Source organism: Epinephelus lanceolatus, chromosome 20, assembly GCF_041903045.1.
Source record: "Epinephelus lanceolatus isolate andai-2023 chromosome 20, ASM4190304v1, whole genome shotgun sequence".
NCBI lineage: Eukaryota > Metazoa > Chordata > Actinopteri > Perciformes > Serranidae > Epinephelus > Epinephelus lanceolatus.
Genome location: NC_135753.1, coordinates 15,847,313 through 15,859,207, shown reverse-complemented (window position 1 = coordinate 15,859,207; position 11,895 = coordinate 15,847,313). Strand labels below are relative to the sequence as shown.

Sequence of the window (11,895 nt, the reverse complement as noted above, 5' to 3'; positions counted from 1 at the left end):
GAGGATAACTCTCTAAACTCTAAACATTAGTTTATTCTCTAAAAGAAAACCTGTAATAAAATATACAAACTCCTGCATGGAATCTATAATTTAGGTTCATTTCAATTCAAGTAAAAAGCCAGTGAAAATGTAATTTTTGTCTTAAAATTCTGGTGGAGAAATATTTAATTTATGGATTTATTTGAGTATTATTGTTAATTATTTTCTTGGCTTTAATGTGGTGAAAATTTAAATATATACTAATTCTATTAAGTACTAGAATTGGCCTATTCCAGTGGTTCACAACTGGTCCAGCCACAGGTACCCAGATTTCTCTTTAGTTATTAGTTCATGGTCTAGAGTTTCATACATTTAGCATAATACTGGTGTTTGGGCCATAATGTCAAGCTAGTGTGCTGCCTCTGTGTCAAGTAGCTGTCCATTAGTCACTCACTCTACAACAGGAAACTAATAAAACCTCTGAGCTGAGAATTCACTGTACTTCAAAATAAAGTGCGTTTTATACAAATTTGACACATTCACGAGTCCCTTGCTGTCCACTCAGAATGGAACCGCAACCCACTGTTGGACGAGGACCCATCAGTTGGGAACCACTGATGTATTCAATGTCAACAAAGTGTTTTAGTGTTAAAATCTACAAATAATTACCATTGACATGACCTGTCAGTGGAACTTTGGACAGTATCAAGTTGAAAGTCATGTCTTTCACTGGCAAGTAAAAATAAGATTATGTTGATGTCATCACTTGGAGTCTCATGAAAAATTGTGATTATTTCACTCTGAGAAAATACATCTATTGATATTTCATCTTTGGTAAAAACAAAATTCTTATCAAACATGGAAAAAAGTAAACTGCTCATTCCACTGAAATCTGTAACTTCAACAAACACAAATGTAAATACAAAAGAACAACACTGTGGGTTCCCTTTTATTCTTAAAATTTTATGTACAAGTGCGACTGATTTATTTTTTTAATGTACATTCAATATAGAAAGTTTATATACGTAATATTACATTGAACATTTCACAAATTGCACTAGTCTTTCACATAGATTCATAATCATTCGTCATGTCTTAGCAGAAGCTCAGTTCCGGTGGTTATTATTCACTCATAAATATTCTAGTGCTTTTTGCATTCTGGGGGAAGGAGAATTACTTTAAAAAAATGTGAGGCAGAAAGGGTTGCCTTCAAAGAGAGTGCAGAATGAACTATGATTTAAGATCAGAGGAATAAGAGGCTGGACATTTGGAGAGCAGATCTGTGAGTGGATCGAACTAGACCTGACCAAACCAGACAAGAGGTCAGCATCACTCTCAGGGTTCAGGGGACATTTTCTTGTGGAGAAGCAGGGCAGAGAAATCAAATGCATATATTTTCTGAGTTCCAATTTTAACATGTTTTCTTCCATATGAGCATCCTTTATACAGACTAGTAAATGACACGTTTATGTAAGAGGTGGATAGGTCCTGTGCACAAATGTCTCACAAACAAGGCCAAGATTTAGGGTAGCCAATCAGGATATGACGAAGAGGAATAAGATAACAGAGAAGAGACAGTTCATCCATAATTAACGCCTCAGTCTTCCAATGTCTTTCTCATGAAAAACAAAATCTAGAGTAAAAAATATATTCATACAAAAAGTAAACTCTTCTGTGTGTCATTGGAAGATACAAGAAAAGTAGTACAGAAACAAAACAAACATGGTCATCCATTAAAACAATTTCAAAGTGTTTATGAAGACTTGAGTGCCGTTTGTAAGGGGAGAGGAGAGTGATACTGGAGGAGGTGTTGCGGATATTTTGGTGACGGTCAATGACGGCCCGCTCTCCTCCGTCTTTCTCTCTCTCTCCATCCCCCTCGTGTGGGAGCTGAACAGTCCTTCTCTGAGCTGCGGCTGTGAAGCTGCAGGGCAGTCTGGGTGCCTGAGCGTGACTGTGTGTGTGTCCATCAGCCTTGGTCTCCAATGTCGTTGTCCACGGGGGGTGGGACGTTGGGCATTACCGTGGTGCCAGTTCCTGCTGTAAGGTAACCTGCTACTCCTGGACCTACAGGTGACAGGAAGTAAGATTCAGTACAGGTGTGACTGGGTGGGACAGATGGAGCACTAGTGGTAAGCTACAATGATGTACTAAACTAAAAGGAATCAACTACTCTATGTCTGAGGAGTGATCACTACAATCACTACATTACATCTTTGAGGGCATTTTTCTTTATTCCTGAAAGCTGGTGGTGAATGGAGATGGTATGATATTATTTTGAGCACTGTGAAGATGGAGAAATGGGAATGGAAAATTAAATGTGGGTCAAAGATGGAGGTAGAGAGGCAAGGAATGGCAGTAGGAGCAAGCTCAAGGTCTACCTGCATCAGAGCAAGAGAGAGGCGGGCTGTGAGGGCCCAGCTTAGGAGTCTAGAGCCCACTTCGCAGTGGGCTACTGGCGGCCAGGAGAGAAGGAGTGGATACCCCTGAGGAGGAGATGTGGAGGACAAAAAGGAAGGGAAAGGCAGAGCCAGGAAGTTATAGGACGTGGAGACAGAACGGGTCTTAAGGGTTTAAGCACAAGTGAGGAGTCAGCCACAAGGTGGTTTTTAGGATAAAGCAAAGCATTAAAGGAACACCTCACCCACCAAATGACCATTTGTATTTCAGTTACTCATCCGTGTTATGTTGCATTCGTAAAGAAAACTTTGTTTTTCTCACATGCCTCTGGTGAACAAAAAAAAAATCCAAAAAAGGACAAGATTCTTGATGGATTGGAGTGATCAGGGTCCGCATTTAACAACAGCAAAACTACATTAAAACATCTGTTTAAAAACTCTCACACAACTCATGCAGTATAATCCAAGTCTCATATATCAAGCTGCATGCTCAGTACTTCCCAAACAGACAGCCCGTTCCAACAGTGAACTGAACTGAAAGTGAAACTATCTTCAAAGCCAGAATACATTGACAAAACCAGTAATTTTACCTCACTAAACACAGAAGCTGCCGCACCTTGACTGGTTGTTTTGTTACTGTGTGACTTTGGTGAATCCAAAATAACCCTTAAAAACACCAAAGTCATATAGTAACACAAACAAACCACCAATCGCGGCAGTGGCAGCCCAGCAACTCCTGAGTTCAACAAGGTAAAAGTACTGTTTTTGTCAATGGAGTTTGGCTGTGGAGAGCATAAGTTTCACGTTTGATTACTTACTTTTTTAGCAAAGACACAAGTGTTTAGAAAGTCCTCAGCATACAACTGGATAAATGATCATGGATTATGTTGCACAACTTGTGTGAGAGTTGTAATTAGATGTTTTGATGCTGTTAAACACGAACCCCCATGACGTCATTCATCAAGCATTTCCTGTTTTTTGATTCTTTGTTGACTAGAGGCATGAGAGAAAAACATGTTTTCTTTCTCACATAACGTAACGCAACACTGGGGGAGTAAGTGACATACAAATAGTCCTTTGTAGGGGGAAGTACTTGTTCAGAATCAACAACAGCTCAGAGAAAGGTACACTTACCTTTTAAAGACTAACATAAAAAACATTTCAACAGCCTGGCTTGTTAAAAGAAAATGTCAAGAGTTGTGATGCTGGGTGTTGAGTAGCAGGTTAAGTTAGAGAGAATTAAAATACTTTACCAGTCAGGTAGCCTGCGGTCTGAGACTCTGAGATGAAAAGATCATGTTTCTGGTCTTTGAAGGCACTCCACACTGAGGACTTCGCTAGAATCTCATTCACCTGCAAAGCAGTGATTGGCCAACAGTTTTGATAAGATTAACAACCAGTATGATGATTCACTGGTCTTAACTGATAATCTGCTGATCATGTATTCTTATCATACCTGCTCTCCGTACTGCAGACTGCGAGTCATGGACTTGAGAGCCTTTACTATCTGGGCCTTGGTAGCTGAAGGGTTTTCTAACGTCTCCAGGCCGATTCCTTCCAGTAACTTCAGGAGGTATGGGACCAGGTCCACTCTTAGAGCCTATTCAGTTCATTAATAAAATAAATTATTAGTAATTTTACATGGTCATCAAACATGATTAACAGAACAAAATCAAATAAACAGTGATGGTGACGGTTTACCTGGGCCACTAGTTCTGTTTGTTCCTTCTGGAACATGCGGTTGAGCGCTTCACAAGCTAGTCCGGCCATGTCTGCACGAGATTTCATCCCAGTCATGAGGGGGCCGATAGTCTCCAGGGAAGCCATGGAGCGTACACACAGCTACACAACACAACAAGAGTGTCATAGTGCAGAAATGAGACAAACTAGCCAAGAAATTGTTTGTTGGCAAATCTTAACAGAGTACTATGAATATTCCGGATACACAAATTCTGGGAGTGTAGATCTTAAAGCAGTACTCAGGGATTTAGTATTGCACTTCCAAAATGTTGGGGGAATGAGACAAAAATAAGGCCAAAATCGATCTAGCAGAGGCTGAAATATATCTCGACTTGTAGTCCCTAGTATGGCTCCAAATACACTGGGTCCTACAATTCCAATAATTCATCTAGGCATCCTTCCTCAGACCCTCCCTGTCTGGTAAATGCCAACATATTTCAAACTTCACACCCCCAGTTTGTGAGTCTTACTGTCACAGATGTGTAGACTACAAGTCCCATCTAAGATAGGCTGGCTCACAGGATGTAGACTGTGGGAATTAGCTGCCCCTTCAACTTCCTGCATGTTAAAGTTTTCAAAATCCCTGTCCCTACGTGGAAATAGTCTTGTGTAGCCAGACACATCTCCACGATTTGTTTTAGTGTGCGTGAAACAACACCCTCTAAGCTTGCAACGTACAGTGGTGGAAAAAAGTTTTCGGACACCCCATGCATTTGTGAAATATTGCATTAAGAATCACTCTTAGGTCTTCAAGTGCAATTTGTTTTAGTATAGTCACAGCCAAATACTAAATAAATCCTAAAAAAGCCAAACTTAAAATTGATTGGTTCCATAAAAATACATAAGAAATTTTGAGTATTGGGTCATTTTTGTACCAGTGATGAAGGTCGTTCTTTTTATTAAAAGACACAATTTTTGTTGCCAAGCTTCGTGTCTACATAAAGCCAGCACATTTGAAAGTTCTTCAGACACAAAAATGGCTAAAACAAGGAACCTAACGCAGGAAACACGCCTGAAGATAAAGATTCTCAGCCAGGAAGGGTACAGCTGCCGCCAGATAGCCAGGAAGTGCAGATGCAGTCCTTCAGCAGTTGGATACACTCTGCAGAAATACAGATGAACCAACAGCTTGGAAGACAAACCAAGATCTGGGCGTCCAAGGGTTTCTTCAGCAAGAAATGACCGCATCCTGATCCGCATGTGCAGGCAAAACCGCCGAATGACATCACAGGAGCTTCAGCAGCAGTGGTCAAACCAAACTGGTGTCCAGTGTTCCACCCGCACTGTACGTGGCCGACTTTTAGATCATGGGTTAAGGTCCTACAAGGCTATCAAGAAGCCCCTGATCAATGAGAGACAGAGGTTAGCCCAGCGTCGTTGGGCCCAGGCACACAAGAACTGGACAGCCAGGAATTGGAAGAAGATTTTGTGGTCAGATGAGTCCAGTTTCCAGCTTTATCTTCCTCCTACTAATGTGAGGGTACGCAGAAGGCCAGGCGAAGCATTATCTCCAGCATGTACAGTAGCATGGTGGAGGCAGTATCATGGTTTGGGGATGCATGAGTGCTGCTGGTGTTGGTCATCTCACTGTCTGTGATGGCACATTTAAGTCTACCAAGTATTGTACCATTCTCGAAACCCACATGCTCCCTTCTGCGTGTGCACTGTTCCGTCGAGGTAAAAACTGGATGTTTCAACAAGATAATGCCCCTTGCCACACATCCAAGGCCAGTAGAACTTGGCTGCAGGAGCACAGTATCCAGGTCTTAGAGTGGCCAGCTCAATCCCCGGACATGAGCCCCATTGAAAATCTGTGGTGGATTATCAAAAGGTCTGTTTCAAAGCATAAACCAAAGAATTTAGAAGAATTAAAAGCAGTAATTCAAGAAGAATGGGACAAGATTACCCCTCAACAGTGTGAAAGGCTCGTGGGGAACATGCCAGCCAGGATTAGAGCTCTACTACGTGCCAATAGCAGGACTACTAAATATTAATTTGATGATGTGATAGTTTGTTTATTTTTTGTTCAGTTTTGAACACATTCTCTGTTATTTGTTGACTTTGATACCGACAATGTTGAGAACTGACATACTGAAACTGTCAAGAATTTAGTTTTGTTAGTTTTTCTTGTAAACAATAAACAAAACAATATAATTTGTATTTGTTTGTATCTGTCCAATGCAGCCACCTTTTGAAACACAAAAAAGATTTTTCCACAAATATTTCATGATAATATTTGAGATTGTGTAACATTTTAAGGGTGTCCGAAAACTTTTTTCCACCACTGTACATGCTAAAACATCTTTTAATGTTTTATGTGGCCTTGTTTCTTGCAGGGATTTAGCACTTTTAATGCCAAGGCTCACCTCGCCACATGCAAATGTTCCACCAAAACAAGTTCCCCCCGACACTATTCTACAAAGGTGCCGTTGCTGTATCCAGGGCTTAGCATCACCAAAGGTGATTGTAATTGGTTTAAGAAGTGAAAAACAACCCAGAGCATTTTATTTCTCTTAATGCAGTATTCAGAAAGATGTTTTTTTTTTCCCAGCACCGACACAGCAAGAGATAGGTCTGACTTTGCAGTCTGAGATAACCCCAAGGACATCATAACACTGGACTCCATGTTTAAAATTGTTGGAGTGCCTTTTTAATAAATATAAATTGTTTAACGAGGTGTAATGAGTCCTGAAACCAAAAAAGAAAGTCAGAGTCAGCTATATAATATATATGATTGGCTCCTCACCTCATTGTCTGATAGCACGTGGATGAGGCGGATGGAGCTCTTGGGCACGGCGTTGTTCTTGTGGTTAAGTGCTGCCAGAACACGAGGCAGATGACCCAGAGGAGGGACCTGGTCAGCCAGCTGGCCCTGTGTGCTGAACAGACACACTGCTGCCGTGGTAACTGTCTCTAAGGCTTCACCCTGCAGAAGACCAGAAATATCAGGAAGATGTGAAAAAAACTACTTTACAATAATAGAATAGGTTAAACTGCAAATACTGTGTGTTTGTGTTTGTCATAAAGGCAGCTGCTCACATTGGGGTTGTTTTTCTCCAGCAGCTCAGTCAGAGTCTCCAGGAGGGACACCAGGAACTCTCGAGGCTTGCGTAGCACCCAGCCTGGCTGAGCAATAAAGATACGCAGGAAGACTCCGCCAACCTCCAGCTCGCCCTGTCCTGCTCCATAAGCCACTGTGAAGTCCTCCGGCAACTGAGCACACAAACCGAGAATGTGTTGTCACATTAAATCATACACAACATATCACTGCTTTATTTTTGAGTAATATATTATTGCACTTACTTTCCAGTTCACATCAGGATTATCCTTCTGCTGTTTAAAGTGCCTGGAAGCATTTAAGAAAGTAAAGAATATAATATTAGACACCAATATTTCAAACTCTCTTGACTACTTGTATCAAATTGGGTCCATGTCATACTCAAGCATCATCTCCCGGACAGTGGTGGACACTTTCTCCCTTGAGCTGTCATTCCAGATGAGCTCAGGGTTCTCGTGTGTTCCCTCAAATATGTGCACTGCTGCCTCGGCGTTGTCTCGCATAGCATCCATGAACACACCAGGAAGGAAACGGATCAGCGTTAGCCGCACCTGTCGGAGATGAGGATATATTATGATGCACAATAATGCACAAGGGACAGGGATTATTTATCTGTTTAATTTTTCTATTTATATCCATCCAGACTGACCTTTGGCCCAACCAGCTTGTCTGAGGTCATCTTGGAGAAGAGCTCTGCGGTCTGTGTGCGGACCTGGGGATGTGTGCAGTTACAAAAGAGGTCGAGCAAGTAGATCAGAGCACCTGGAGAACAAACAGATTAAAATGAGCATCTGTGCCCTCAGGATTCACATAAATATGGAGGAGAAAATGCAAAATTACACTGACCTTTGGCCATAGCCTCTTTGACTATCTTTGTGTTAGAAGTCAGTGCATGCAAAGTTTCCAGCACCATTTGTCTGCCTAAATAATGCAAAAAAACATGTTTTAGTCAAAAGATAACACTCTAATATGCAAGAAAAGGCACCAAAGAAAACAAAGCCAGTAAATTATTTTCTGTTTCTAGAGTGTCTTCTTACTGGAGGGGAGCGAGTGCAGCAGCAACAGAAGGTTGGACAACACCAGCGACTCAGCAATGTTGCTAACGCATTCTTGGTTTGAAGTCACTGTATTCACAACCTACAGAGGAAACGGATATGAGTAAAATGCACAAACAATGGGAACTACAGTAATTAGATATCAGGACCAAGAACCTCTACCTCCAAAACCAGCTGCTGTACTCTGCCAGCTCCATGAACCCGCAACAAAGAGAAGAGCAGTTTGAAGTGGCCGATGCACTCTGACTCTGAACCTGAAATCATATGAAAACAACTGCTTAGAAAGGAAGCTAAAATATTAAGACATCTAAATAAAACCCAGGTTAGGCTCCTCAGGCAAAGCAGAGCTGGAAGAAGTGTCCTGTCTTACCGGGGTTGTTCTTGATGACATTGCGGAGAGCCTCCAAAGCCATCTCAGCGAAGCGCAGCCTCTCAGCATGCTGCTGGGACTCTACTTTGTTACTCTGACTCATGGCCAGCAGAGTGTGGAGGTACTGGGCCTGGGAGCCTACGTAGTCTAGAAGACTGGCAGCAAATGCTTTTGGATACTAAAAACAGAGTTGATAAAAAAAACATGATATCATTACTAAAGGTTTAAAGTCCATTGTAAACAACTATGCCAATTACACTATTATATGTAGAAAAAATACTGTAATGAAAGTGGGGTTTAGTTAATAGCCTTTTTTACACATTATGCTACCATCAATATTCACTACTCTAATGAATTGGCTGTTTAAGAACAGCATTTCAAGATGCCATGATCTAATACAGATACAATGGAGAAGTAGACTAGATGTAGTTGTAATACTATCTTGTTATTTTACTCACCTCAAGAGGGAAAGTAGGTTGCTCATTGTAGACCCGCACAAAGATCTCTCCAACTATCAGCTCTTTGCTGTGATCACTAAACACAAACTCTGCACCAAAGCTTTTATCATTTTCTCCCTACAGAGAGACATCGGAGAGAATGCATGAATAACTCAATGTTTTTCCTTACAACATAGCTTATCAATATTATTTATATACTGATATATATTTCTGATATTATATATGTTGTTCATACCCTCTTGATGTTTCCCTCCTGCTGAGCCTCCAGGAACTCCAGCAGCTCAGCTCGTGTCCCATTGTTCCAGATCAAGTACGGGTTCTCTGAGTTGCTATTCAGCAGTTTCAAGACCTGAATGTACAACAGAGCATGTAGAACTCAGCTTGGTGTTGGTGTTTATGTATGTACAAACTCGACCCAACCCTCCCCATCCACCTGCACATCATACCTCAGCAGGAGACCCTGTTCCCAGCTTCCTCGAGATGTACGGTGTCAGCATGGCAGCTAAGCTCTTGCGGATGGTGGGGTTCTCTGGAGGTGTGGCCTCGATGCCGTTGGTCTCTGAAACAGGATTGTTTCCATCCGGTGTGTGTGGCGCCTGGCTGTAGCCTCCCAGACGGCTGAGAGCCACCAGGCTGAGCTTAGCCAGGCTGTTTGCAACCTCCTGTTGGTTTGTTTCCTGGCTAGTCTGCACGCCGCTCTCCTCTAGGGTGTAGTCATAGTTGAAGAGGTGGACCAGCAGGTGCCAGAGAACACCAGCATGGTACAGATGGGTCTGTAGGAAGAAATCCACTGCGAAAGAGCTCACGCACTGGACTGCCAGAGCAGCAGTTTTTGGGAGACCCTGGGAAGAGGTGAGGGAGGGAACATGAATCAAGGTTAAGAGAAACACATCTTTGTAAATACTTTAAGAAGCTGTCTGGTTGCAGAGATGGTAAAAGCTCACATCATAGGTGCTACATGTAGCAGTTTTAGCAGATGAGGAGACCACGAACAAGCAAGATAACTGCCAAGAGTAATGGTGGTAGCCTGAATGGAGTTTTTACATTTCAATCTACATTTGATTTGGGCAAAATGAAATATATAACTTAATGTAAAAAATAGGCATTTATTTGGTATAAACTTTATTTGAAATCTTTTTAATGCAGTTGCTTAAAATTAAAGACGTTGGACGAAGAGAATGTCTCGTGAAGAAGATACACTTACAGCATCTTTAATCTTTTAAGTAGAAAAAAAAAGGAAATATTAAATAGATAAAACATGGATTTCTTTTTACAACTGCAGGCTCTAAAATGCTATGACCATTATTTCTATATTGTTCAAGATCTCACAGATAATCCAATAATGACACATTGATGTTGAAAAATGGTACAAATTAAAAATATTTCTGTTATCAATTACAAAAAACAAGGCAACGTTCTCACCTTTCCATAGAACAGGATGTGACAGAGGTCCCTGATGATGATGGGCAGCTCAATAATCTTTTCCCTGCACTCCTCAAACTGAGCTGCTACACTGTAGCATTTACAGATGTGCCCGCACACCTGCAGTGTCAAAAAGGGTAGAAGAAATCATTATAAGCTCCACAGCACTGATCTCTGGAGGAAAAGATGATTAGATTTTGCAGCCACTACACTTGAAAAATAAGACTCCCGCAAAGGGTGTAAAGCACCCCTTACCGTCAGTGGCAACAGTCACACACGGTTACAGTGAAATTCATAGCGTCTTCAGAAAGTTGATGGTAACTGAAGTGTATCTACTATGAGTATCAAACCCAGACTTTCAGACTGCCTGAGGTTTTGAGGATTGCCTTGGCACCTCATCAGTCTGGACCAGTAACTCGCGGTTTGAAAATTAAGGTTTTCTTTTTCTTTCTTTCTTTTTTTTTTAATTTCTTGCTCTGCCTTCTGTGTTCTTGGTGCCAAGGTGACATTTATACTTTACTACATGGATAATTGCAATCAGATGCGTAACTTTCTGAGCGTGTTTGACCTCTATTATCACTAGTGCAATATCTTCTGTGAATCAGAACTTGAGATGGGGCAGACAGCAGTTGCAAGTGACACGCAATTCATCAAGCTGTCAGCAGCCCCAATTCATTATTTGTAAATTCACCCCTCAGTGCTTTGCAATCACTTTACCTGTACAGCCATGTCGTCAGGCTTGCTGGATGCTGTTAACACGGCAACACACCGAGAGAGAGCCTCCAACAACACCTGATTAAATAAAAAAAAAAAAACCCCACAAGCAAAACAATTGATGATTCATTCAATCACAGTTCCAACACACCAAAGTGCACAGGTCCACATGTGGATGGACAGTTTATTTTAGACTGGTTGATATTTCAGTATATGTGACAGTGTGTTTACCTCGATGCCGTTGTCGCGGCGCAGCTCCTCTGCATTAAGAGCCGAGCAGTTAACGGTGTGGAATGCAAGTTCAGCAGCAGCCGGAAGGAGAGGGGAGGTTTTGGAGAACAGCAGCTCATCCTCTGTCTCCATTGTGATTGTTTTGATGAGCATGGGATAACCGGCGTATTTGTAGGGTTCCAGTTCTGTTTATAGACAATGAAGAGGAGGAGTAGCAGTTCACTTTTTCAGAACTTGTTTTTCTCAAATTATTAAGGTAGAAATAATAGCAACAATGAAAGACAGAAAGCTGATCTATCTACATACCTTGTTTGTGTCGGTTGAACAGGATGCTCTGAGCTTTGAGGATGAGGATGATGTTTTCTGGGTCGGGGCCATCAATGATTCGAGCAGACTTTGTGCAAAGGAACTCGTAGGCTTTGTTGACTTTCTCAAACATTTCCTGAAAGATAGGAGTTGAAATGAGATC

General features: G+C 41.6%; 1 protein-coding gene across 5 annotated transcripts in view; it reads right to left on the bottom strand.

Moving 5' to 3' along the window:
* Positions 1-910: 910 nt before the first annotated feature.
* The window catches only part of dnajc13 (dnaJ homolog subfamily C member 13), a 45,364-nt gene continuing 34,379 nt past the window's right edge, over positions 911-11,895 (bottom strand). For 4 of the 5 annotated variants that reach the window (XM_033638678.2, XM_078162463.1, XM_078162464.1 and 1 more), the window contains 20 exons: positions 11,733-11,868; positions 11,427-11,611; positions 11,199-11,273; positions 10,482-10,601; positions 9,506-9,901; positions 9,295-9,408; positions 9,060-9,176; positions 8,602-8,779; positions 8,394-8,485; positions 8,214-8,313; positions 8,023-8,097; positions 7,826-7,938; positions 7,558-7,727; positions 7,422-7,464; positions 7,158-7,331; positions 6,865-7,044; positions 4,080-4,220; positions 3,835-3,978; positions 3,632-3,731; positions 911-2,046 (listed from right to left, as the gene is read on the bottom strand). In XM_033638678.2, coding sequence (XP_033494569.1) covers positions 1,949-2,046; positions 3,632-3,731; positions 3,835-3,978; positions 4,080-4,220; positions 6,865-7,044; positions 7,158-7,331; positions 7,422-7,464; positions 7,558-7,727; positions 7,826-7,938; positions 8,023-8,097; positions 8,214-8,313; positions 8,394-8,485; positions 8,602-8,779; positions 9,060-9,176; positions 9,295-9,408; positions 9,506-9,901; positions 10,482-10,601; positions 11,199-11,273; positions 11,427-11,611; positions 11,733-11,868 — 2,751 coding nt within the window. In that variant the 3' untranslated portion in view covers positions 911-1,948. Of the gene's footprint in view, positions 2,047-2,360; positions 2,466-3,631; positions 3,732-3,834; positions 3,979-4,079; positions 4,221-6,864; positions 7,045-7,157; positions 7,332-7,421; positions 7,465-7,557; positions 7,728-7,825; positions 7,939-8,022; positions 8,098-8,213; positions 8,314-8,393; positions 8,486-8,601; positions 8,780-9,059; positions 9,177-9,294; positions 9,409-9,505; positions 9,902-10,481; positions 10,602-11,198; positions 11,274-11,426; positions 11,612-11,732; positions 11,869-11,895 lie in introns of all 5 variants that reach the window. The other variant, XM_078162465.1, reaches the window with a different exon arrangement.